General features: G+C 32.5%; 3 protein-coding genes and 2 long non-coding RNA genes across 9 annotated transcripts in view; 2 read left to right on the top strand and 3 right to left on the bottom strand.

The window, feature by feature from the left end:
* Positions 1-887, top strand: part of si:ch211-170d8.8 — a 29,253-nt gene extending 28,366 nt beyond the window's left edge. For all 4 annotated transcript variants that reach the window (XM_087265282.1, XM_087265280.1, XM_087265281.1 and 1 more), the window contains exon 8: positions 358-887. In XM_087265282.1, coding sequence (XP_087121408.1) covers positions 358-499 — 142 coding nt within the window. In that variant the 3' untranslated portion in view covers positions 500-887. The remainder of the gene's footprint in view (positions 1-357) is intronic.
* A 2,048-nt stretch (positions 888-2,935) lies between these two features.
* Positions 2,936-15,917, top strand: asgrl1 (asialoglycoprotein receptor-like 1). 2 transcript variants are annotated; one of them, XM_087262512.1, is made up of 8 exons: positions 2,936-4,080; positions 4,698-4,781; positions 5,009-5,092; positions 5,183-5,263; positions 12,274-12,324; positions 13,745-13,884; positions 13,967-14,079; positions 15,215-15,917. In XM_087262512.1, the coding sequence occupies exons 1-8, from the start codon at positions 4,011-4,013 to the stop codon at positions 15,378-15,380; spliced, it is 789 nt and encodes a 262-aa protein (XP_087118638.1). In that variant the 5' UTR covers positions 2,936-4,010; the 3' UTR covers positions 15,381-15,917.
* LOC147842811 (uncharacterized) lies at positions 6,259-8,484 on the bottom strand. Its single transcript, XR_015498327.1, has 4 exons — positions 8,172-8,484; positions 7,761-7,875; positions 7,385-7,496; positions 6,259-6,497 (listed from the first exon to the last, which is right to left on the bottom strand). It is a non-coding gene; the product is annotated as an uncharacterized LOC147842811 (long non-coding RNA).
* On the bottom strand, positions 8,865-9,662 carry LOC147842810 (uncharacterized). The gene is made up of 3 exons (XR_015498332.1): positions 9,571-9,662; positions 9,209-9,264; positions 8,865-8,942 (listed from the first exon to the last, which is right to left on the bottom strand). It is a non-coding gene; the product is annotated as an uncharacterized LOC147842810 (long non-coding RNA).
* Positions 15,918-17,234: 1,317 nt separating the features above from the next.
* On the bottom strand, positions 17,235-26,241 carry pla2g1b (phospholipase A2, group IB (pancreas)). Its single transcript, NM_001113623.1, is given in 4 exon segments — positions 17,235-17,480; positions 17,605-17,738; positions 22,519-22,669; positions 26,179-26,241. Coding segments are annotated over 4 exon segments (456 nt in total). The 5' UTR covers positions 26,228-26,241; the 3' UTR covers positions 17,235-17,358.
* Positions 26,242-26,880: the final 639 nt, after the last annotated feature.

The raw sequence follows: 26,880 nt of genomic DNA, 5'->3' as shown, positions 1-26,880 counted from the left end.
TGGCCTAAAAATGTTGTATGTCTGGCCAGTATTTTGTGATGTTGATTAATATATTTAGTAGCACAAATCTAGAACTGCTCCGCATCCAAACAATCCTACTTCAATTCTAGATTACAGCAAGATTTGTAAGTGCACAATGTCCAAACTCATAAGAAAGATTTCCCTTTTAGTTGAAAACGTTGCTGCGTAAACATTGCAAAACCGAGTTGAGAAACACCAGCAAATAAAACACAAAAACAACTGAATGTCAAAGTATGAGTCCACAAAAACATCTTAAACCAGACCACAAGCAGATGACATACCAAAAAAAGCTTACACATTGTCTTCTAAATTGATTGTGTTTTGTGTACTTTTCAGTTTCTGGGATGAAAATCAGCCTGCTCATGGTGGTATGGAGTCCTGTGTCTACTTAAAAGGATCTGACACAGTGAATCGGAAGCTGTTTCATGATTCTGACTGCAGCAGTCAGCGTTTTCACATTTGTGAACACCGAATATAAACTGCGTAGAAGGAAACGTTTCCTAGTTACCTGTTTTCCAAAAATCCTGCTCTGGATAAACCCCTTCTGATTTTTTGTTAAATCTTTATACGTGTCTGCTTTTGGGATTTAAGCTGTACATGCTTGATTGGTGCACCTGTACTTGAGCTTTTTACATTTGTTTGAGTTTCAAGACCTGTTATATGAACATAACCTGTTGAGTAAAATATTTACTAAAATTCTTATTTTGTTCATCTTATCTTTAAAGCAATTGTCTGTTACATAATTATTATATTATTATAATTTTATAAGTTTATGTACAAACACTTGAGTACAGTAGCAGAAATATAATTTCAGTTTACAATTGTTGTAATAAAATGAAGTGTGATCTTAATAAAAAAAAAAAGAAAAGGATTTGACAAACACATTCAGAAGTGTTCATTGATAGTGCATAGTGACCAAAATATATACTGTCAATCTGAAAAAGCTTTGATTCTGTTACCATTCACTCACACCCCACAAACCTGTCTGATATTATTTCTTCTGTTGAACACAAAGAATGAATAATGTTGAATAAAATGGCTATTGACTTCCATAGTATTTTTTGTTCTTACTGTGGATATCAACGGCTAATTTTCCCAACATTCTTCTAAATATCTTGTCTTGTGTTTAGAGCATTCAGAACCACTTGAAACTTTCATAATTTGGGTGAAATGTGCCTCTAACAGACAAGCCTTATTTTGAACTTTGGCAATAAAATTGAGAAGGATATAGACAGAAGTCAGAACCATCTCCAAGTAGGTGGGACTTGAGCTCCAAATGCTGTACAAAACTGGAGTTTTTATTTATTTAATGTCTTGTACATGACACGAAGCCCACTATTGTGCTTTGTGAATGTCTACACATGCCCCAATAAGTTAAAAATGTGTGTCACCAAACAATTTCCTTACTCACAGGACCATGGCCCGAATTGTCCATCACATCCTTTAAAATCTGACATTCCAAAGGGCTCTTTGAAATGGCCAGATTCGAGCACTTTGGCTTTGGAACGACTTCAGTTTGGCAGCCATAACTTTTGTCACTCCTAAGTGACCTTCATAGGGCAATATGTATCCTTTTTAGAATGCATCGCCAATTAGTAGAAGTACTCTACATAAAGATATAGGAACCCTATAAGTGTTAAAGAAGCTGAACATGCAGCTTTGGTATAAACATGGTCTGAGTGTCTCATAAACTGCAGTAGTGTTGGGAGAAACAAAGCCTCAAAACAATTTAACCAATTGATTTGCAAAATTACTCTGAAAAATTACTACTGTTTTTGCAAAGCATTCAAAAATTTTAGACTTGTAAATGTAACAAAAACTCAGACAAAACAGGCATTAGAATGGACCTTTTCAAACACATTGCAAACTTTAAATTGACAGTTTAATCTAGACTATAAAACCCAACAGTCAACTTTGTCAAATGAAATGAGTATTTAACTCAAAATTGACTGAAAGTTAATTCTACTCATTTGAAAAGAGTTTTGAACTCAGTGTTGAAGGTAATAAGTTATTTAAATACCTCATTACTTCATCTCAGATGGAGTAAGTTCACAGAACTCATGTAGATTTTATTTTTAATCAAATGGTTTGTGGCAATCGGTTTTCTCAAATGGTTTGAGTTGCCTTATTAGGTTTTACAGTATTCAGTTTGTTTGAGTTCTTTTTCATTTATTTGGGTTTTACTGTGCTCAGATTGCTTTGTTTACTCAAATGGATTAAGTTCACAGAACTCATTAGGATTAGTTTTGGAACTTAAATGGTTATTTGCAATCGGTTTTCTCAGTTTTCAATCAGTTTGAGCTACCTTGACTTTTTGGGTTTTACAGTGTATAAATGCACTTATCAACTATCATTATCATTAAATATTAAGTGTATGCATAATTTGCATTTTTTAAATAAATTTTATGAATATGGCTTATTGTTTGTTCCCAGCTGGACTATTCAGGTAAAAAAGAGACACTGTAAAACCGGATAAGTTAGGTTCTCAAACAGTTTGAGGAAACTGATTGCGGAAAAGTTGCAATTTAAATTGCTATTTAAGTTTTGAAACAGAATGTTTTGAGTACTGTAAACATATATATTGTGTTACATGCACACATATATCAATTGTCTTGATATCATCAAGCTTTAAGAGTATTTGTAACTTAAACACTTTAGTACTTCAATTAACTTAAACAGGTCAATTAACTTCAGGGAAGTCCAAACATCTATAAAGAAACTACAATGGTTTGCTATTCCTTCTAGCATTAGAGTTAACACAAATATAGAATTAACTAATTCATAACTCATTCAATTAGTGTTCTAATTAACATAATCAGTTTATGAGTTATCATAACTCTTTTTCATTAAATCAAAGTAACTTTTTTATTCTAAGTTAAACTACCTTATTTTATTAAGTGATTTTCACTGTAATGTTTTGCAGTGTAGCTATAAATATTCCTTTTAATTTCATCAACAAACTTGTAAAACTGATCTGAGATCAGTTAAAAACCATAAATCTGTTCAATGATTCACCACTTGCAGGCACGCTGTGAGAACCTGTGTGGATTTTATGGTATTACACAGATCTCTCCTCAGTGGAGAAACGTACAGTTTTCAAAACACGTATGACATTAGGAAGCTCTGTTTACTGAGATCATGTAATCCTGCCAATTAAAAAAAAAGCTGCTATTCATTGCAAGTTGTCACAATTTGCAATATGGTTAATGCGGTAAGGAACTGTAACATCAGCAACATTGAGTAAAAAGATTTGTACCATGCAAAATCATAAAAAAAGTAATCATACCTATATCTGAAATGTTATGCCTTTAAGCTTGGTTTTCTTTGTTCACTGATTATTAGACCCGTACAATGCGCAAAAGCGCCTTTGGTCATTACTAAGAGCAGTTAACTACTTTTGTCTTGGGAACCCAGTACCAATATGGCAGCGGTATTGACTCATTTTCAGGGCTGGGACGCGATATTTATAGTGTATTTACAGTATGTAGCATCTCTACCACTCTTCTACTTACGCCCAAACCCCTCCTCCTGCCCCTTTTAAACTTCAGACTCATCACCAGTACAAGTTTAAATTGATATCCGATACAATAGGTGGTGATAATACTTGTAAGGATTTAGATACAACAAAAACAACAACATCAAAATTAAATTGATTGCTTGAGTAAAGTGCTTCAACAAAGTATTGAGAAATGACAGTGAATCCTTATATAAATTTGAAATAAATTTGCAAAGAATTCACTCAAATGTCTTTCATGTTGTCAATATTTTGTATGATTTGTTAAGTGCAGAGGGAAAGCAATGCATTTTATCCATTTGGAATAACAGGGTGTAAAACAAAATGTGGATGTGTAGCCCATTTCTTAACTGAAAATTTTGTGATATTTCACACTTGTGCAATCATGATTTTTATAAATAAGTCCAGTTGACATTAGGATGGTCGATTTCCCTCTCGGAAATGAATAGGAGTTGTTGCGTAAGTGCAGACTGCCATGAAAACAGCCATCAGGACACTGACCGCAGCAGACGAGCAGAAGAGTCCACACAAACTCACTTTATACAGTAAGATTGACTGCACTCCACTGTTTGATTTTCTGTATTTTTGCATAATAATTTTCTTTTATAAGAACTTTAATGATAAAATCCTTATTTCAGGTAAAATGCTGTTTTTTTATCCAAATGTGGGTTAAATTAGGGGAAACACAACCATGATCTTAAAATATGTCATTTGAAATGAAACTTTTAACAGAGTTATTTGGTTTGTCAGTGTTTTATTTAGTTTGTTTTAAAATTAGAATGTAATGAGAATGTTTTAAGTGCTTCTTAATGTAGTAAGAATGCTTTCAGCTTTACAATAAATTTCTTTAACTAAAATATATTGTGTAATAAATCTCTAATATACAAAAGTGCCTTCATTCTGCTCTTTTTTATATAACAAACAGTATGTGGACAGACATTATCATTTGCTCTTCTCCATGTTTGTGATGGATGAAGTTCAGATAAAGTTAATATTCAACTGCCTGTTACATGGCCTTGAAACTCTTGCGTTTTGTACATTCATGCTTTTTATTTACACCTCAGTATTACTCTTGGCATTTGTTTAAAGGAAAAAAATATGCACATTTCAATCTATTTTTAATCATTTATTCTGAATACGTCCTCCGTCTTGCTTTTCTCAGACATGGAAACTGTATCATATGATCGATTTACATCAGCTGAGACAGAAATTAATCACAGTGGACAAAAATTCATTATGCAATCAGGTGAGGAAGACGATTTTTTTTTCTTTCTTGTAGAGAATGTTTAATTTAATTAAGGATGATAATAATAAAAAGGTATTCTAAAAACTGAAAACAGAATAAATTTTCCACATCACTAACAAAGTCTGACTTTTAAAAACAACATGATGATGAAATACTATTATTGTTTGTTAAATGACATTGAATTGAGAGGTTTGTTTTTTCAGATTGTTTCTTGTTTCCATCTACAGGAAGAAGGAACAGAATAATTTATATAATATATGCCATTCTTGCCCTCTATGTGTTTATTCTGACACTGGCTGTTGGAATTAAAAGTATGTTTAAGCATTTTTCTGCCACCTATTATGTTTTTGATATTGTAGTTTGTCTTTTTGGAGTTTGATTTTGGCTATGATTCTTTAAAGTCTCTCAGATCAGCCAAGAGGTTGCAGATGTTAGACTTTATATGAAGACCTTTGTTGATGCCCCCAAAACTCCACAATTTGGTAAGGACCTGTTTCTCAGTAAAATGTTATATACAGGGTATCCGCAGGGTCTTAAAAAGTGTTAAAATGTTTTGGAACTCCAAAGCAAAATTGTAGGCCTTGAAAAGTCTTAAACCTACAGAAATATAGAATTGTAGGTCTTAAATCTTTTTTAACGGGTCGTAATTTTCCTTTGTTCATGTATCCCAATCTGGCCATTAACACACATACACTCATCAACAATCCCAATCTCAATAAAACTTTTAACTTTTTATTTACAAATAGAATCGTTTCTTTCCTTACAACAGTGGTTCCCAAACTCGGTCCTGGAGGGTTAGTGTCCTGCAGATTTTAGCTCTAACTTGCCTCAACACACCTGCACAGATGTTTCTAGAAAGCCCAGTAAGAGCTTGATTAGCTAGCCCATGTGCATCTCATTAGGGTTGAAACTAAACTTTGCAGGACATAGGTCCTCCAGGACAGAGAGTTTAAGAACCCCTGCCTAACAGTAAAATTTGTTTAAAAGTTCTCCATTTATTTACTACTGAGAATACTGACACCTGACTATATATATATATATATATATATATATATATATATATACACTGTAAACGATTTCTTGTTAAATTAACAGTAAGTTACTGGCAACAATTATCCAGTAGCTGCTGTATTTCATAAAACAGTAACATTACTGTAATACTAATTACATTAGTATTACATTAACTGTAAAATGTAATACATCATTTTACTGTTGTTGATTTTTACTGTAACACTAATTACAGTAGTGGTGCACATACTGCAAAACTGAAAACAGTATTTTATTGTACATTTTTACCATGAAGAACTACGGTATTTTAACGTTACTCTCATTATTACTGTATAGTATTTTACAGTTATTAAATGTTATTTTATTTTATTTAATAGTGCTACTTTATAATGGGTAAAAAAATTTCAAAAATTGCACAAGTGTTATTTTAACTGTTCAAGACGTACAAGAAAAATAAAGAAACTGAAACTTTAACTTCACAATAAAGGTTTATTGTGTAAACCATGCTTAAACAGTAGCAATAATTCAATATAACAGAGCAACAGAACACTTATAAACAATTGATCATTAGAACCAGTCAACAATTAATGCATCAAAATTTATTACAATTTTAAAAACAGGTAAAAATACTGCTACAAGACAGGAAATGATGAAGGCCAAATGATGTGGAAAGGGACAGTGAAAAAGGGCAGCAGCATGATGATGATCCTGCAAAAATGACAAGCAAAATCAATCACTGAAGTAAAAACTAATCATGCCTCAAATTATTTAATTAATTCAGAAACGAAACACTGCACTGCTGTTCACTGCACTGCTAGTCAAGTGTCCACACAGGTGTGTAAAAAAATAAAGTCTCATCTTAACTTAATGTCCGACTCTGTATAGCTCGAATATCTGATTCCATGATCACACTACTAGTGCTTCCACGGATTTAAGAGGGGTGAACACAGTTCATTCTCACTTTAAGAGGCTACATAATTAAAATTAAATAAATAAAATAATCTAATTTAACGTGACTAATGTTAATTAAATACTTTTAGGCTTTTAACAAGTATAAATCCACTTCTAACTTACAGACAAGATTATGTTAGAGAACATGAAAGCTGTGGGTGATTTTTTTTAAATAATGCTAATGATAAGTTACTGATATATGGTCTGCATAAAACAAAGTAATCACTAAGCATTCATTTTTGGCAAAATCTGCAGAGAGGCTCAGCGACACGAGGAAATGTGTTAAAGTTGAATAGAGAACTAAACAGCAGTCTAGCCTACTTAATGAAATATTTGTGGTAATATTCTGCTGTCAATTCGTATTACTGTATTTCAATATGCAGCAGTGATGGCATGTCAGCGAGACAAATAAACATTTTATCGAGTTATTTCATACAAATTGTTTTTTTTTTTATACGAACACCTCTCCAATGACATTTCCTCAAACTAAATCATCATAACGTTACTGTGCACAGCATCAGTAAAACGTTGAGAATAATTTAAATACTTAATTTTTAAAACAGTCACTGCTGATTACAAACTAACATTAAAGCTAAGCTTACAGATATCCTGTATGCATGACAATATAAAGATGTATTACTCACTGATGTCGAAGCACTTCCAGGTCATCAGAGATGTAGACAGGACAGAATATGTGCTATCAAATGAGCTCTGGTGCAGCCTTTGTTGGACATCCAGGTAGTATGTTCACCCACACTGTAAGAAACAAAAACAGAAACAATTTATTAAAATGTGAGGGATAGTAAACATGTTTGGTCTACAGAGAGAAGAAAATGTTTACTTTAAGCATTGATCCTAATGAATCTATTTCTAAACTACATTTAACCTTATCACGGAAACAGCATTTTTGAGCTTTTAGACCAGGGGTGCTCAACCTTGTTTGCTTTAAATTAGAATTAAAACAATAAATCTCTATGTTAAATAAAATACTTCAGATCTAAATAAAGCAGGTGATTTTACCTAAAGGTTCCTTCCCTCCAGTTATTTTTTCTTCAAATCCCTCCACATCTGTGCTTTATTCGGTTCTTGTCTTAAGAGTAACTGGTGTCGCATTCCAGGTCCATCACAATCTGGGCTAGAAGGACAATATGACAAAAGACAAGACACATATAAATAAGTCTCAGAACAAAATATTTAAAGGAATAGTTTATTCCAATAGAATCTATTGACATCCATATTTGAACCAAATTTCTTTAAAAAATACGAGTTTGTGTTCAACGGAACAAAATAAATATATAACTATTTTGAAACAAGTGGAGGATGCCAAAGATGCTATTATTTTCATTTTTGGGTGAACTGTCCCTTCAATTCAAGTGTCAAGCAATAGTCATAAAAACTGATGTGTCGCTTGAGGAAAACTAAATCAAGTACCTTCTGTGAACAAGCAGAATCATTATGCCATTGTATTCAGCGATTCTCTTTTACATTTTCCCACTATAAAACGATAGCTTCAACATGCAATCCATGTTAAGACAAAAATGAATAGCATAAAATAACATATTGAACTAAACTTACAGTTTCCAGGCTGTTTGAAAAAAAAAACACATATGCCCAGTAAAATTGCTAATAAACACAAAGACAACAGTTATAGAAAAAAATGTTTGTCTAATATTTACTCAGCACTTGGTAGGCAAATAGCATAGCCGTGGCTGTTTTAACACCAGATTTTTTTTTATCTTAGGAACTGCTGGAAGAAGAAAAATAGGTTGTACATGAAACTTCTCACAACAAATCTGTGAACAACTTGACATTTAAAAATCTAATCAAAATGAGGAAGACATCAACATTACCTTGAACAATCAAGTGAGGAGCGATTGGTAGCATCAGTTTTTCAACATCAATTATTGTAGCTGAAAAAGAGATAAATATAATAAGAGTAAAATAAGACTTAACATTAATTAATCTAAATCTATGGTACAACCATACCAATCTGTATGGGGTTAAAATACATTTGTACACAAATCATTCCCTGACCCCATCAATTTATCTTAGAATAGGATGGATATATATATATATATATATATATATATATATATATATATATATATATATATATATATATATATATATATATATATATATAGGGATAATGACTTTGTCTTACATCTGTGTACTCAGAACGTACACTCACCTCAGGTACACCTGAACACCAAAAATTAAATGTACAATTAATGACACACTATACATCAAGCTCATTAACATTATTGAGAAATATACAATTAATATGTATTTTGTTAATATCAACGTTAGCTTAAAATAATTCAACTGCATTTAATTTTCAGCTCCATTTAATAAAACAGTTAAGACTCATTTCATTATGAGTTTAGTTTAAATAACTAACTTACAGTTGAAAAATTTTACCATAATGAAAGCTTAGTCATAATGACTATGTGAAGACCAGAGCTTACCTTAACGGTAAACGTTTAACTTTTCATGGTGACTTCGCCTTCATCTCAGTGTTGTGCTGAAATAGAGAATTCATTAATGCAGTTACAATAAGTTAAAGTTATGTTTTTTCAGGTAACTTAACGTATGGTCAAAAACTCACTCAAGATAAACTCACTGTATCTAATACCTCGCAAACACTACAATGACCGCCTGGCGTCTGTTATTTCTTGTTTAAAATACCATTTGTTAACGGATAGCGTGACATAACATAAGAACCTACAATAATGTCACTTGGTTAATTCTTTTAAATTACACACACAATACACAGAAATACATACAAAACAATCCTTTAACGGACAGAATTTGACTTTAAAACACTTACCGAGGATGAATTCGCTGGATGAAAGACGACAGGTGAATTTCAAATTAGGAGAGCCGTTGCCTGCATGTCGAGTCGTGTCCGTTCGGTTCTATAAATCGGCTCCTTAGTGAACAGTAAAGAATCGAATTAAAACCGATTCCTTTTTGTATATGATTCATTACTATTTCGTTATACTGCTCGGCCACACGCATTTATACACTAATTATACACTAATTGCATATTGCTGAATGTGCTTGTGAACACGTGTGATCAAATAATTCCTGAGCAAATGGTTCAATTCGGTTCAATACGATTCAGAGTTGCTCGAGTGCTGAACCGAACCAGTGCAAACGTGATATTGATTACAATATAGTAACATTGTTTTTTATTCACTTTACCAGCGAAATTATTACATATATTTGACCTTGACAATAAGAATAAAGTTTGTTTGAAGTGTTTTGAGAATTAATATTTTTATTTTTATTTTCTCCCAGAATTCATTTCACATCAACAAGCAAATGGTAATGGCGGATGAGAAAGCCCAGCTAATATTATAAATATTGCGTTTAATATGTCACGAAATGAAATTTTAACAGTGTTTCATGCGAGAATGTAGTTCTTACAAACTCAAATCTGTGGTTTATTTATAGATATCATGTGTACATTTTAAGCGTGCTTTGCCGATAGCGGAGATTCTGACCTCCAGGGTGTCCATCATCACTCATGTATCCGGCGAAACGAGGTTATAATCGGCTAGACATGTGAGACTTGCCTCGGTCTTAGATGGCTCTATAATGAATGTGTTATGAAATTTAGTTTTAGCCGTTTTTCATGCGGGAATGTAGTTGTTTTAAACTCAAGTCTGTGGTTTATTTATAGAGATGGTGCGTATTTGAAAATATTGTTTTGAAAATGCGGAGATGTGACCTCCATGGTGATGAGGGGTGCCCTAACCTCATGAATCCGTCTAAAGCAGGCTGGTCATTCTGACATTTAAGCTGACTTTGGTTTCATGAATCAATTACTTTTGTTCCAGTTTACGTTTTGGTTAAGCACAAAGTTATGTTGATTAAAAATGATTTAATATTTTCATGTTAACCTTATAAAATTAAGGTGCAGCACACTCAAAAATGGAAAACCAGGGGACAGTTTTATGCACTGAACAGTCTGAAGAAACTGGTTAGTTTATTTTTCTTCACAAAATACTTTGTCAAAAAATAAAATAAACATAATAATAATAATATAAAGTGTGTGTAGAGTTTTTCATGGTCATTTGCAGTACTGTATTTAGATGCACAGTAACTGATTTTTTCCCAAAATTCATAGTAAAATCTGCAGTAGCATACTGTTAATCATGTTCACAGTATGGAAATGTTGAGAATACATTATCATGCTGTGAAAACAGCAATATATACAGTAACACACTGTGCACAGCTTATACAGTAAACAACTGTTGAGAAATGCAGTATAATACCGTGAAAACAACAGAAATCGTTTACAGTGTATATATATATATATATATATATATATACACACACGCACACACACACACACACACACACACACACACACACACACAGTTGAAGTCAGAATTATTAGCCCCTCTGTTTATTTTTTCCCCCAATTTCTGTTTAACGAACAGAAGATTTTTTTTAACCCATTTATAAACATAATAGTTTTAATAACTCATTTCCAACAACTGATTTATTTTATCTTTGTCATGATGACTAAATAATATTTGACTAGATATTTTTAAAGACACTTCTATACAGCTTAAAGTGACATTTAAAGGCTTAACTAGGTTAATAAGGTTAATTAGGCAGATTACAGTAATTAGGCATGTCACTGTATAACGATAGTTTGTTCTGGAGAATATCAAAAAATAAAGCTAAAAATTCTACCCTTAAAATGTTTTTTGAAAAATTAAAAACAGCTTTCATTCTAGCTGAAATAAAACAAATACAACTTTTTTCTAGAAGAACAAATATTATCAAACATGCTGTGAAAATGTCCTTGCTCTGTTAAACACCATTAGGGAAATATTTAAAAAAGAAAAAAGAACCAAAGGGGGCCAATAATTCTGACTTCAACTGTATATATTAAATTATTAATTAATTAATTTATTTTCTTTTGGGCTTAGACCCTTTATTAATCTGGGGTTGCCACAGCGGAATGAACCGCCAACTTATCCAGCTTATGTTTTACGCAGCGGATGCCTTTACAGCAGCAAACCATTACTGGGAAACACCCACACACTCCCATTTACACACATACACTAAGAACAATTTAGCCTACACAAATTCACCAATACACTTTGGACTGTAGGGGAAACCGACACACTATTAAATTAATATTATTATTATTGTATCATTAACTGTATTAAATTATAATAGTTTTTATTTGGGCAAGTGAAAAATCTTGGATATTCTGGGATATTCACCAAAAATCCTTAACAATTAACCCTGTATAGGTCATTTCATTCATAATGGTCTTAAAAATCACTTAAAAAGTCTTAAATTTAACTTGGTGAAACATGCAGAAACCCTGTATATACACTATGTAAACATATATAAACAAATGATCCATCAATGCAATTCAAAAGTGTAATTACAGGAAAACACTTATGAATCATATATTACAAACAACTGGTAAATGTGGTTCATTCATATTAACTATCTAATTTGTTGTGTAAAAATAAATTTATTCATGTTTTTTTTCTTACAGAGAATGGTCATTTCTCTGAACTTGTGATGCAGGTGCCAGTGGCAGAGCAAGGTTTGTTATTACCAATAAAATAAATAAATTAATTAATTAATAATAGCATTAGCAATTTAACAATTTTATTTGGAAATCAAAATGTAAAAATATTTTTAAATGATGTAGCCTATGCTATGTGGCCCAGTTTTTTTTTCTTTTATACACTGAGTTGCAATTTATGAGAGACCAAGGACCACGGTTTCATCTAAAAATCCTCTTTAATATTTTACTTAAGAAAAAAATCACCTTCATCTCAGATGCCCTATAGTCAATTAAGAAAGTTTTCAAAGTTTGGTGAACTGTTCTTTAAAGTTCATTTCTATTTACAATCCCAAATCAGAAAAAGTTGGAACAGTATAGAAAACACAAATTAAAAAAAAGGAAAATAGTGATTTCCAAATATGCTTTGACTTGTAATTTATTACAGACAATATGAACACAAAATATTTCATTTAATTTAATTAGTAAATATACATCCTTTCCTGCTATTCAGACCTGCAACACATTCCAAATAAGTTGGGACAGGAGCAATTTAGGGCTAGTAAGCAGATAAATTGAGTAAATAATGATGTGATTTAAAACAGATGTCAACAGGTGATTGTAATTATGATTTGATACAAAAACAGCATCCAAGAAAAGTTTAGTCATTTAGCAAGCAAACATTGCCAAAGGATGGCCAGTTTGCAAACAAATATGTGATAAAATTATTGAAATGTTTAAAAACAATGTTTCTCAAAGAAAGATGGGAAGACATTTGGATATTTCAACTTCAACAGTGCATAATATCATTAAAAGATTCAAAGAATCTGGAAAACTTTCTATGTGTAAATGAGAAGGGCACAAGACTAAGCTGAACAACCGTGATCTCTGATGCCTCAGGCGATGCTGCATCAAGAATCGTCATTCATCTATAAACGATAACACCACATGGCTCAGGACTACTTTGGCAAATCTTTGTCAAGTACCACAATACACAGTTATGCCAGTACACAATACACAAATGCCAGTGAAAACTGTACTGTGCCAAAAGAAAGCCCCATGTTACCAGTGTCCAGAAGTGTCATTGACTTCTCTGGGCTTGGCGGCATCTGGTATCGACCCTATCACTTGGTGTTTTCACTCCCTAAACATCTTTTAAGTGTTGTGAAAATGAATTGCAGCAGTACAAAGTGGTAAATGCTGGACTGTTCCAACTTTTAAATTGTGTTGCAAGAACCAAAATTGGAATACGAGTTTATTTGGAAAAATTATGTAAATAAATAAATAAATATAATTCTTGAGGAACACATTAAATAATGTTTGTTGTATTGTCTGCAATGAAATACAAGTCAAAGTACATTTAGAAATAACTACTTATTTTTTATGTGCATTTTTCATGTAGTCCCAACATTTTCTGATTTGAGGTAGATTATATATGTGTAACTGAATGTTCGTACAGGACCCTGTCAGGAAAACTGGGTGTTTTATAAAGGCTCGTGCTACTTTCAGTCTACAATAAAGAGGAACTGGAAAACTGCAGAAAGCAATTGTATCCAGAAAGGATCACACTTAGTGGTAGTCAATGACTTGGCTGAACTGGTAAGACAAGAACACACCTTACAGATATCTGTTGAAGTCTGAACATTAAGTTCAATTGGAGTTTGGTTTCTTTTTAAACCAGGACTTTCTGTCTTCAATCGTAAAGCTGTCTGACAGCTACTGGATCGGGCTTGTTGAGAAAGAAGAGGGACAATGGTCCTGGGTGGATGGAACAGAGTTTAGTGCTACTGAACAGTAAGAACAATTGTTTATTCAAATGGATTAAGTTAACAGTACTCATAGGTTTGGGACTACTGCCCTAGTGTGTGTATGTGAAACTTTAGCTCAAAATATCCCACAAACAATGTTTTATGACTCTTTGAAACTGACTGTGGCTTTGATTTTAAATGAGTTTGTGCTCCTAGTCCGCTTTTCAAAAGAGGACAGGACTACAAATGTGTCAGCATAGTGGCAAATTCAGAAACAAGACTAGCGTTCTTTGCAAATGAGGGAAAGATCTTCACTAATGGGTGGGGCTTTTGTCCTCTGATGAAACGTACAATGGGAGAATGTCAATCGAAGGGTTTCTGCAGTTTTTCAAAAGTGTGATTATTAAAAAATAAAATTAATATTTTTTACCATTAGAAGCTGCATATATTCATTTATTGTTGCCACTCAACTGTGTTTAAGTTAAAACCCTTTATAAAAGTGATTTTTACATAATAGGTACCCTTTTAAGACTGTTTTTTGTAATAATAGCACATTTAGTAACAATATTTGTGTGTGGCTCATTTGTTGTTACACAAAGGCTGAACAAACTCTACAACAACTACATCAAATAACCATTTGGAAGCTATCGGATTTAGTCCTAACCTTTGGTATTTGTGACTGCAGGTCTCTTTCATCAGTTGCTGTCTGTCATTTTGCTTTGTTTATTTGTTTGATGCTGGGTGGGCGGGGTAAACCAGTTCATTTGCATTTAAAGGCACAGGTGCAAAACAGCTACAATTTCCTCTTAAGCAAAAAAAAGAAAAAGAAAAAAAGAAAAAAAAGACATTTTCACCAGGGTACAATTAACAAAGCCCTTCTGGAGACACCAAAGACTTATTTTACATCCTGTAAAAAGGTGCACAATTTAATGCAATTGGTTTTCAAAATGGCTTGAGTTCTCTTAACTTGAGTTTTACAGTATGGGTAAATTTGACCTTCTGGGTGCTTATAGGTATAAATTACAATGTTTAAAAAAATGTAGTTTCATCTAATTCGTTATTGATTAAAGCTGTGGGACTGTAAGAAAACACAATTTGACTAGGACATTTGGATATTTTTGAGCTTTGGCTATTGACCACATGGTGCTTAGTGTTAATATAATTACAAATGTTTGTTTCAGCCACTGGGATGTCGGTCAGCCAGATGACTGGGATGTCCGTGTGAATGGTGAGGATTGTGGGCAGCTTCATTCTAGGGAGATAGTGAACAGACGGAGGATGTGGAACGATGCAGACTGCACACTTTCTTACCCTTACATCTGTGAGGGCAACCCCAAGAGCCACTGACAATCAACAGCTAATCTCCAACACTAATTCACTTAAACTTTAATTTGCTCTCTTCTGTTCCAGTAGAAATAGCTAAACATCCTTAAAACAAGATATATTTATTTGACAGTAAACTGATGATCATAGTTTTATCAGAAGACATATCTGGAATTTGTAGCTGAATTTTATGTTTATACAACATCATTTTACACAACTATAAATGTTTTTTTTTTTTTAACATTAATTGACACACAAAAAAAAAATGCAGGAGCCTGAAAAGCGTTCAAAGTACAAGTTTTTGAATACTGAACTAATTATTTTAGTGTAAAACAAAACAAAAATGCATTTGTGAAAATGAGAACATCATTAACATGCATATTATTTGAATTGGTGAACAATTGACTATACTAGATTGATTTGCTCTTCAGTGTTTGGACTTTCAGCAGTGACATTTAAACCACACTGAGCTGAACTTCAACTCTGAAATCTTATGTTAAGCCGCTTTGACACAATCTACATTGTAAAATCGCTATAGAAATAAACATGAATTAAACTAAATTGCTAGCCTGACTTGCATAATTCTGTATTTTTAGACATTTCCATGAATCAGTGTAAATTTTGACAGGGTTGTTGTCAAAAATGACAACAAAATGGTTAGTTATTATGTAAAACATAAAGTTGAATTAAATTTGTGCTTAAATGCTTTAAGAAAAAGAATTGTTACTGTTGATAAGGATGTTTAGATGTTAGAAAATTAGATTTCAAATTCATGTTATAATTATTACATTTTATTTTTTATTGCGAAAAATTGTTTGTAGAGTTACTGAAGTTTGTCCTGCGCGCTTGCGGTTTTTTTAGTTACTTCTTTGGTTTGGTGCGTTAATCTGATCGTTACTATTATTGTGACACACTGAGGAAGGCTTTGTGCCGAAACGTCTGTTTGTCTGTTATCACCCGTAAAATGTAAGAAAAAGTAAAAATAAAAACAGTATGAAGCAATTGAGTGCGAATCATTACCTTCTTTTGAAAAATAGTTTGTGACAGAATAGTATCCAGAATTACAACTTTTTTTATTTTTAAGTATATATGCAACATTTTAAAAGGTTATGATTTTCAGAAAAGGTGTGTGTTCAATATGCTTAAACTACAAATTAATGTATCATTTTCTTTCTATTTTTCCAAGGTAAATTTAATTGAGAGAAATCAGCAAAAAATAACCTGAATTAAATTAGTAAAGAATTATAAAATGATTCAGAAATTATTTATTAACAATTGCTCAATTCCCTAATTCATCAGTGACATTTAAAATAATGCTCAATTAGTTAATGTTAGTTATTATATTTACTAACATGAACTAAGTATGAACAATCTTGTTCAGCATTCAAGATTTTCTAATGAAATATTAAAATCCATAGTTGTGCTTATTAGTGCACACTGAGTTAACATTCATTCATTCATTCATTTTTGGCTTAGCCCCTTTATTAATTAGGGGTCACCACAGCAGAATGAACCTCCAACTTATCCAGCATATGTTTTAAGTAGCGGATGCCATTCCAGCTACAACCCAACACTGGGTTAACAACCCAACTCAGTTAACTAAATTATTTTATTAGCATTAACAAACCTAAATAAATACAAATATAATTCTGACGTTATTAAACACATTAATTGACATTAACTAATTGACCATTTTTTAAAGTGTTAACAACCATTCGAATCTATTTCAAACATAATTTTCATAAAACAAGAAAAAACAGTTTACCAATGAGAAATAAAATAATATTCAGTCTTATAATAAAGCTATATTCTCTGAGAACTCAATGTTCTGTACCTAACTTAAATGTTTATAGTGAAAAATAAAATACAAAACTTAAAGACGTGTATAATAAATAATTTTAATCTGTCTGCTTTAAATTAAAAACCAGCTGGAATGAACAAATAGACCATTTGCTCTGTTTAATACAACTTTGAGAACACTTTTCAAGCATTCTCACTTTCTTCATTTGCAGTTTTTGCTAGGATAGTGCTCATACTCTGGGTTGTAACCTGCTTGTGCAAAGCAATGGGCTGCTATTCTGTCACATTCACAGATGAACATCTCACAGGGGCGATTCTTGTCAGCTGCAAGAAACAGAAAGAAAAAGAAAAACGTTCCAGCCATGTTGCCACAATGCAGACGCATATCAAATAATAGTTAGTGTTTGCTTGTTTAGCACAGTCTGTTTCATTTAGTAATGTGCCTTACCATTGCAGGAGACTATCTTTGCTGGTTTATCACATGCAAATGAATAGATTTCAGTGTAGGGGTTGTCCAAGATTCCCCAACAGTCGTCATGTTGCCACGAGTCAGAATAGCACTGATCGTGTACCTGGCAGCATCTACAGATATAAAGAAGCAGGAATATGGTTATAAACATTTTTTACATTCACTTTTTGATCAATAACACATTCCTGCACCTTGGAAAAAAACCACTGCAGTAAAATTAGCTAAATTTAATGAATAGGCAAGGTAAGTTTATTTATATAGCACATTTCATACACAGTGGCAATTCAAAGTGCTTTACATAAACAGGAATAAAAGAGAGAAGTATAAATAAAATCAAAGCAAATAGTAACAACAGATGAAAACAGCGTAAAGCGTTTTTCCATGTTCCAAAACACCGGTGTATCATATTTTCTTATTTCACTCTGGGACTTCCCCACTCTGGTGATCTGCTGTAAGATAGTTTAGAGTGACAACTCTGCAGGCACAGGATATTAACATGACGTAACATTGACATTGTAACCCAACGTCATAGGGATGTTTGATTTTGTTTGGAAGTGAAAATCGGGTTGACGTCAGAACCTAACGTCTGACCGACGTCAATGTCCAATGTCCAACCTAAAATCAACCAAATATCAATGTCTAATCATATTACACCTTGATGTTGTGTGGACGTTATCACTATAACATCTATCAGACGTTGGATTTTGGTCACTTTCCAACACAACCTAAAATCAACCAAATATTAATGTATTTTGACATTATTTAACATTCTTCTTAGACGCTGGCTAGACAATGAATTTTGATCACCTGATGTCCTAAATCTATAAAACGCATCCTTGATCATTGTGAGTTTCTCCATCAAATGATGTCCCTGCCAAGTCATAACCTTAAAGGTGTATTGCATGCATTTTATGTTAAATTGATTGCAAATGTGACAGAACTGACAGAAACCGGGGACAATTGTAAGTTTATTTGTATTTTATATTTGTAGTATTTATAATTTATATATTTTAAATTAATTGATATGAATGATAACAACTTAAACTTGCTATTTCTGAAGTTTTTCCCCCCAAATAATAGTTTTTAGCATACCATAACTATTAAAGCTGTAGGTTCAAGAGGCTGAGGACAATGACATGTTGGTTTACAGTGAACAGGGTTTGTACATTTGTAAAGTGTTTTTAATAAGTAACAAAAATCTGAGAACCAAGTAAATGACATATTTCTTTGAGAACAACTCACAGAAATCAACTATCTCTACATTTTAGACATTTCTGGGATTAAATACTTTTTATTCACTGTATTTGTGTTTTTATTTCAGGGACAGATAATGTACGTTTCCGGTAGAATGTCTCATTTCCAAAAAAAAAAAAAAGTGGAGTGTTCCTTTAAGAATAATAAAGGGGTGCTTACATGCTTGCCTGATCGGCTGACTCAAACTCAACTTTGATTAATCCACCCTTGCCTTGGTTTTTGGCTCCAAACCACAGTATATTTTATCATCAAAGCACTGGTTGTTTGCCCCTGCATGCTCACGTTATTTTTGTACTTCAAGGTTGTGTCGTGTGGTTTGATTTTAAAGTGCTGCCAGAAAAGCACATGCATCTTTTTATCCCCAGTGTGATGGAAAGGTTTAAAAGGACACAGAAGTCCATTTCTATAAGCAGAAATTAAATATAAAAAATAGGATCTCCTTGCAGAGGAAATGAGACCTGCTTGCAGCATGTTGGTCACACTCTTCAAAAAAAAGCACATAGATAGACAAAACTCATGTAAACATTACACTGTTTCTGTGATTTGTTTTGCTTTCATGTAACAGGCTTGCTGCACAAACTGAGTTGAACAAACTGTAGGTTGTGGATTAAGTTTCAGGTAAAAGAATTCTTACATCATTTACTCACCTTTTACTTGTTCCAAAGCTTTATGAGTTTTTTTCTGCTGTTATATTTTTGCAATAGATATTTAGAAGAAAGTTACTATTGACGTCCATAGTATTTGTTTGAAAAGAGGAAAGAATCTTATAAAAGTTTAAAGCCACATGAGGATTAGTAAATCTTGAATAAATGTAACATTTTTGGGGGAACTGTGCAGTTAAACTGTTTAACAATGCTTGATGTAAATTTTCTCTGTTAACTGTGGATTTAGCTCAGATTTTGTGTTTAACTATGGATTAGACCAGTGCTTAAGTTGAGCCGGATCCTGTTCCGGGAAATGTCAGATATTCATGTTGTGCATTCCGGTATTTATTTCAATTGATCCAGCAATAACTTCCATGGTAAACTCCTTCATGTAAATTCCTACGTGTGTGTGTGTGTGTGTGTGTGTGTGTGTGTGTGTGTGAGAGAGAGAGAGAGAGAGAGAGAGAGAGAGAGAGAGAGAGAGAGAGAGAGAGAGAGAAAGAGAATTTGATTGAGTCTGAGTGTAAAACAGCGAGCAAAGATGTGTTGATTGTGTGCATGCACACACACATAAAGGAAGTCACTCTAGACCAATCAGCTTTCTTACGTTTACAATCACTCTCATTGGTTAGTGATTGTTGTTTCGCACGCAGTGAGCAGCGGTAATAAATAATGGACCCTTTTCACAAGACTTATGACATGTTAAGCAGTAATCATAATCTTAAATCCTTTGAAAGTTTTTATTATTTTAATATTTGTAATATTTATATGCATTTATGAATGTATTTTATAATTTTTGTTTCAAATTACAAAAAACTAATTACCGCTTATGCGAGATGTTTCCAATGCAGCGTCTATGGGGCTGAGAGTAAATTTGACATTTTTCTCTCGTCAGGTTGCCATCATCAGTCTCACACATTTTTTCCCTTTTTCTGAAAGTCTTGATAACACCATCAAGGAGTGTTTCCTTCTATAATTTCAGCAAATATTGTAAAACAATGATTTGTTGTATTCTCACATTCACTGCGATCTAAGTTTACCCAACCATGATGCCTTATACTGAGAAACCCAGAAATATGACAAGGGTCTATGCCATAGTGGCCTACCTAAATAGTGTTTGCCTTTTCAAAATGCCAGAAGCAGTCATGCATATACCACTTTTTAAAAACCATGAGTAAACCTGATTATTAGCCTGATCAAGAGAAGAAGAAACTGCGCTCCTGAATAAGGAAAGCAGGAGACAGAAGCAAAGCGATCTTTAGTCAGCCAGAAAACATGACGGAAGAGGTAACCATGGGCTCTTCAAGATTAGACTGAGTGAGTCATTTTTTATGTCAGTAGTGTTAATAAACTGAATGGTAATGTTGTTTCATATGATTTATGTTTATAGCTACATGTTTGTTTGTTTGTTTTTTATCCATGGTTGTCCCATATTGTTACATTGCACAAAATAATTAAAGACTGTTCAGAAATTTAATGTTTTTTTTTCGCTATGACCACTTCAGTACCATGTTCCAGGAAAACTGAAATTGTGTGTCAGACATCGGTCACAGTAACTTTTATTTGCTGATTTTGTTCCAGACATTTTTCATTTACAAACTAAGCACTGGATTGGATGCAGCTAAAAGTGTGACAAAGGCAGCAAACAGCCAGTCAGACAACACATGAAAGGGTCAGTTCATTTCTCACAAGAGAATTAGGAGAAAAACAATGAATTCACTTTTCTGTTGAACATTAAGAGATATCTTTATCATTTACATGACTGAAATCAACACCGCTGGTGCAACAAAGGTTTAGGATTCAATAACACAAAAATTTATATCAAGAAACCTCTTAGCGGTGGTAAATAATATCACAGCATGCAAAAAAGTATGCTAAGTAAGAAACATTAAATTTATTTAAAGGCAAAATTTTTATTATCTAATTATTATTACTTAGACAAACTCATATGTGCAAAAACAGAATAGTCAAAACTTTCCGAGCTTAATGTTTAAAATTGCTTGGATGCAATACATTAAAGTTGACCTATTTTACCCCTTTTTCAAGATTTAAGTTTAAAAAAAAATATTTGTCTCCAGAATGTGTTTGTAAAGTTTCAGCTCAATATAACCCATCATATTTTTTTTATCTTAGCTTTCAGAATATTGGAATTTTCTGCCCCAAACACTCTGTATCTGTTTTTGTGGCCTGTATATTTAATGCTAGTTCTCCCTGCCCCATTCCCATGTGCCTGTCAGAGTGTGTTCTGCAACGATGAGTCACACACAATGTCGTTACAAAGTTCACATACATGCAAAGCAGACACACACACACACACAGCAGACACACACACACACACACACACACACACACACACACACACACACACACACACACACACACACACACACACACACACACACACACACACACACACACACACACAGCATGACTTTTTGCACAACAAATGTGACAAGATACACATTACCATCAAGAGCTGTATGGATTTCCATTATGTTACAAAATAAACCTGATTTAATACGATTCCACGCTTCCTTTGTAATCACACAGACAAGTGGCTCTGGTGATAAAGACAGTAAAATTGCAATAATTCATTATAAACAAGCATTGTTTTAAAAATGTTTTACACTTGTAAAACTCATTCTTGATCACATTTGATGATGATTGATGATCACAGTGAGCTCAACAGATCTTTTAATTCCAGTAACTTTGCTCACATCCTGTCATGTTGATATGAATAAATGAGTTACTATGGAGACATGTTCATACATTGCTGTCAATTAATTCGGCGGGCGGAGAAACCATGCTCTTACGTTAAATTGCAGTGGGCCTCAAAATGGAAGGGATTTGGATCCTTTTTTAACATAAGGTAATTAAAAAAAAGAGACTTATCTGTAATCTATACAATTTATGGAGTATTCTGCATGCTATATTAAACTGTCTAATAAACTGTGATTGAACAAACTGATTGAAATGGCTGATGTTGAAATCTGACCTGTCCAGTTCATCCACCGGGGTGCCCGAGCCTCCCTTGCCGCAGTAGCACCCGTAGTCTGCGTAATCCAGTGCGGGCCAGCTGTCAGGGATGGTACAGAGGATCATGGCCCTGAACTGCCACAGTGCACGATAGTCTAGAGTCGCCAACACTGTTGAACAGTGACATTGATTATTGCTTTATGTGATACAATGCTGCAAAAATCTTAATCTTAAAATAATCTTAATATTTAGTAAATAACTGGCTTTTCAAACTAACAACCAGCCTAATCTCATGAGAAAAAAAAAGTATTTTACATTTTGTTCAGTCGTATGAAAATGTACGATTTAAAAAGGAGGCATGACACCCAACCCTGTCCCTAAACCCAACCATCATTGTGTGATAGGCAAATCGTACTAAATTGTGCAAAAAATTATATCATAAGAATTCATATGAATTAGCCACTAAATCAAAAAGTTACGAATTGTCATGAAATTGCATTGTAACAACAGCAAAAATAAAATACAATAAATTAAATTTCCATATTTTCTAAAATATAAGCTATCAAGCTATCCCAATACTTTAGAAGTCGTAAGGGTGCAGTCATCTCACATTTAAATCTTGCTCTGTATTTATATGGGAACCACCAGCAGTGTTAAAAATAACACAGAATTGAGTTTAATGAGATAATTAAAACTTCAACTACTACAATTCTGTGACTCCTAGAATGGCCATAGCCGTCATGCTGAACACTTTTGTAAGACTGTACTGAATACAATTTTTGATAGGCCATATATAGGCTACATTAAAAGATTCAATTAGGATATTAGAATTATACCTATTTATGAAGTCACTGCCCCAAAAAGAGGATATTGTGTTTAAATTTCTTCACCGCGCTCGAATGTGTGCATCTTACTGTCACAAAGTATTTTCACCGCAGTGAAAATGTTATTCTGATAGTTTGAAAGCAATGTCTGACAAAAACAATTTTTTTGCTATCAGAAAGTTGCTTTTGTTATCAAAAAGTTGTCAACATAGACCCATGGTTTGTTTTTGCTTTGCTTGCATGTACAGCGAGTGCCAAATTTCAGGTTCGACACACACTTTGGTCCCACTTTATATTAAGTGGCCTTAACTAATATGCACTTACATAGGAATTAATAGTTTGTTACAATGTACTTATTGTGTAAATACATGCATTTACTGTATACTTAAGCTTGATTAAATACATGTATGTAATTACATCTGTAGTTAACTTTTGTAATTACATTTGTAAAAACACTGTTGACCATCCCTTACACCTTGACCCTCCCTTAAACCAACCCATGCCACCAAACCTGTCCATAACCCAACCTCTATCCCAACTCAAAAGCACCACAAGTGTTCTCAAATACATTATAAACACAGGTAGTACATTGTATTTATTTTTTTGATGTAAGTAAAAAGTAGTTAAGGACACTTAATATAAAGTGGGACCCACACTTTTAATAAATGTTTTCTTAAATTTCTAATCATAATTGTTTTTAACCCTTTAACTGCCTGCTCTGCCAAATGACTGACTATATTTCGACTGTTTTAATGCACTACTACTACACTTGATTTTGGCTTTATTGTAAATTTTAAATGAGAATCTGAAATATTTTAACTTAAAAAAATAAAGATGATTTAGTATTCAGAAATGTTTTATTTTGATAATATTTTAAGTAAATTAGACTTACACTTCATATTTTCAGATTTTTCATAGCATATGTTATCATTTCAGTACTTATAACATAACTGACAACCAAATTTTGTAGAGGTTGATGTTTAAGAAACTATGGGATGTGCATTAAGAAAATGCATTGAGTGTGTTAACTAGCGACATATGAGTTAAGAAGTGCAATCAATTTTTTTTTCTTGGTGGGGCAGTTGAAGGGTTAAGAAATGACCGCATTACACAATTCAAATTGCTGTATTAATTTTCACATGGCACTGTAATTTTAAAAAAGAACTGCAGTCGGTGGCAGATGAATATGTGGATATCATATCAAAATAAAAAAGTTAAATAGTCAAAAATATAGACATTGCAACAAAATGTCTACCAAATTTCACACAATGATCTTTTAGCCAGTTGCCTGCCTTGTGGTGTTGTATAAAGAGATACATCATCCAAATATTAAAACATTATCATCTTTTACTCTATCATGTGGTCACAAAATTTTATTTGTTTGTTTGTTTTTTTATTAATTGATTAATTAATTAATTTATATTTTAAATTGCATCATAAAAGATAATTCAGTGAACTCCAGGAACTAAACAACATTAACCATTTGCCTTTTACTGTGTAGACCAGGGTAGTCCAAACTCGGTCCTGGAGATCCTGGAGAGTTTAGCACCAACCCTAATCAAACACTCCTAAACCAGCTAATCAAGCTCTCTAGATATTCTAGAAACTTTAGGCAAGTTTCAGCTAAGCTCTCACATAATTTTCAATTCAGGATGGTTCGCATTCTTTCAATTCAAAACAGTTTTAATAAATAAACAATAAAATGTGCAATTGTTGAACATATTAATAAACAGTTGATTTGCATATTTACAGGGTCACTAGGTTACTAGAAGTCACTTGGGATTACTGTTTCTTTTAAAACAATAAAAAATTAGTTACTAGCCTTAATCTGTTAAGAAATGCAACAGATTTGTAATTAATTCAGAGACTTGTGTTTGTATACTATTATAATGAACAATAATATATGATAATAATTATTTTCTTTTCAGCTAAAGAAGGTACAATTTTTCAGGGTTATTGCATATGCTTAGGAAAAAATTAATTGAGTCAGAAATTAGTTCATAATTTAAGAAAAGCAATTGAGCAATTTTTGGTTGCTTTTCAGATGTGTTGCAGCATAATTTTATTTTCAACTGAATGTCATATTTGTCAGACAATTGCACATACTTAGAAAACATTAAGAAATTAGTTAATGACAATATGTGGTATTACATATACTGTCATTGCTTGTTTATCATAATGTCATAAATATAATGTTAAACATCTGAGTAATTCTGTCAGCTAACTAGAGAATGTTATGTTTGTCATTAAAGTACTTAAGTATCATTTTTTTTGATGGATCTGTTTTACTTAATAATTTTAGAAAATTATTCTGCTCATCAAGGCGGCATTTATTTAATGAAAAAAAAATCTTAAATATTAAAATTTTAAGATTTAAACTGCTTTCTTATTGTATGTAGTTTCAAATGAAACTATTACTCCAGTCATTACTGCTTTTATTACTATTATTATTATAAATAATAATAATAATAATAATAATAATAATAATTTTTATTACTGTGATTTCTGAAGGATTGTGTGACTCTGAAGACTGAAGTAATGAAGCTGAAAATTCAACATTAGAATCCCAAGAATAAATTATTAAATTAAATTCTAAACTACTTTTGAACAGTTATTGTATAGTGCAGTAACTATTTACAGTTTGTACTGTATTTTTGATGAAGTAAATGCAGCTTTGGTGACCATGATAAGCTTATTTTATAACATTTAAAAATCATACAGGCCCCAAACTTTTTACCGGTAGAGTATATTTTTAAGTAGCTTACCCAACACTGCTAATAAGTAAAGACTTGAAATATTACAGAAAATGTTCAACAAAATGTTCCCGTACAGTAAAACTCATCTGATGTACTTACAGGTAGGCAAACTGATGCTCAAAACCACGAGAGACAGGAATGTGTTCATGGTGAAGACTAACTGAACAGCTGTCAACGGACAATTATTTATATCATTTTTACAACCTTATGGGCGGGGCTAATTGATAAACCATTTCTGTGTATATTAGGAACATGTGATATATACAGTGAAAGTCAAAGTTATTAGCCCTCCTGTGAATTTTTTATTTCTTTTTCAAATACTTCACAAATAATGTTTAACAGAACAAGGAATTTTACACAGTGTTTCCTATAATATTTTTTCTTCTAATTTGTTTTATTTCAGATAGAATAAAAGTAGTTTTAATAAAAACTAATTTTTAGTTTTAATTTAAAACTTTAATTTTAAATTAAGGTCAATATTATAGCTCCCTTAAGCTATATTTATTTCCATTGTCAACAGAACCATTGTTATACAGTAATTTGCTTAATTACCATAACTTGTCTAACTAACCTAGTTAAGCCTTTAAATGTCATGAAGCTGAAGCTGAATACTAATCTCAACAAAAATATCTACTAAAAATTATTTACTGTCATCATGGCAAAGATACAATAAATCAGTTATTAGAAAATGACTTATTAAAACTATTATGTTTAGAAATGTGTCGAAAAAAATCTTCTCTCTGTTAAACAGAAATTGGAGAAAAAATATGGGGGGCAAATAATTCTGACCTCAGCAATATT

The sequence above is a fragment of the Danio rerio genome, chromosome 8, assembly GCF_052040795.2.
Source record: "Danio rerio strain M-AB ecotype USA chromosome 8, GRCz13ab, whole genome shotgun sequence".
Taxonomy (NCBI): Eukaryota; Metazoa; Chordata; class Actinopteri; order Cypriniformes; family Danionidae; genus Danio; species Danio rerio.
Note: the sequence above shows the minus strand (reverse complement) of the source record. Positions and strands in the feature narration are given on the sequence as shown.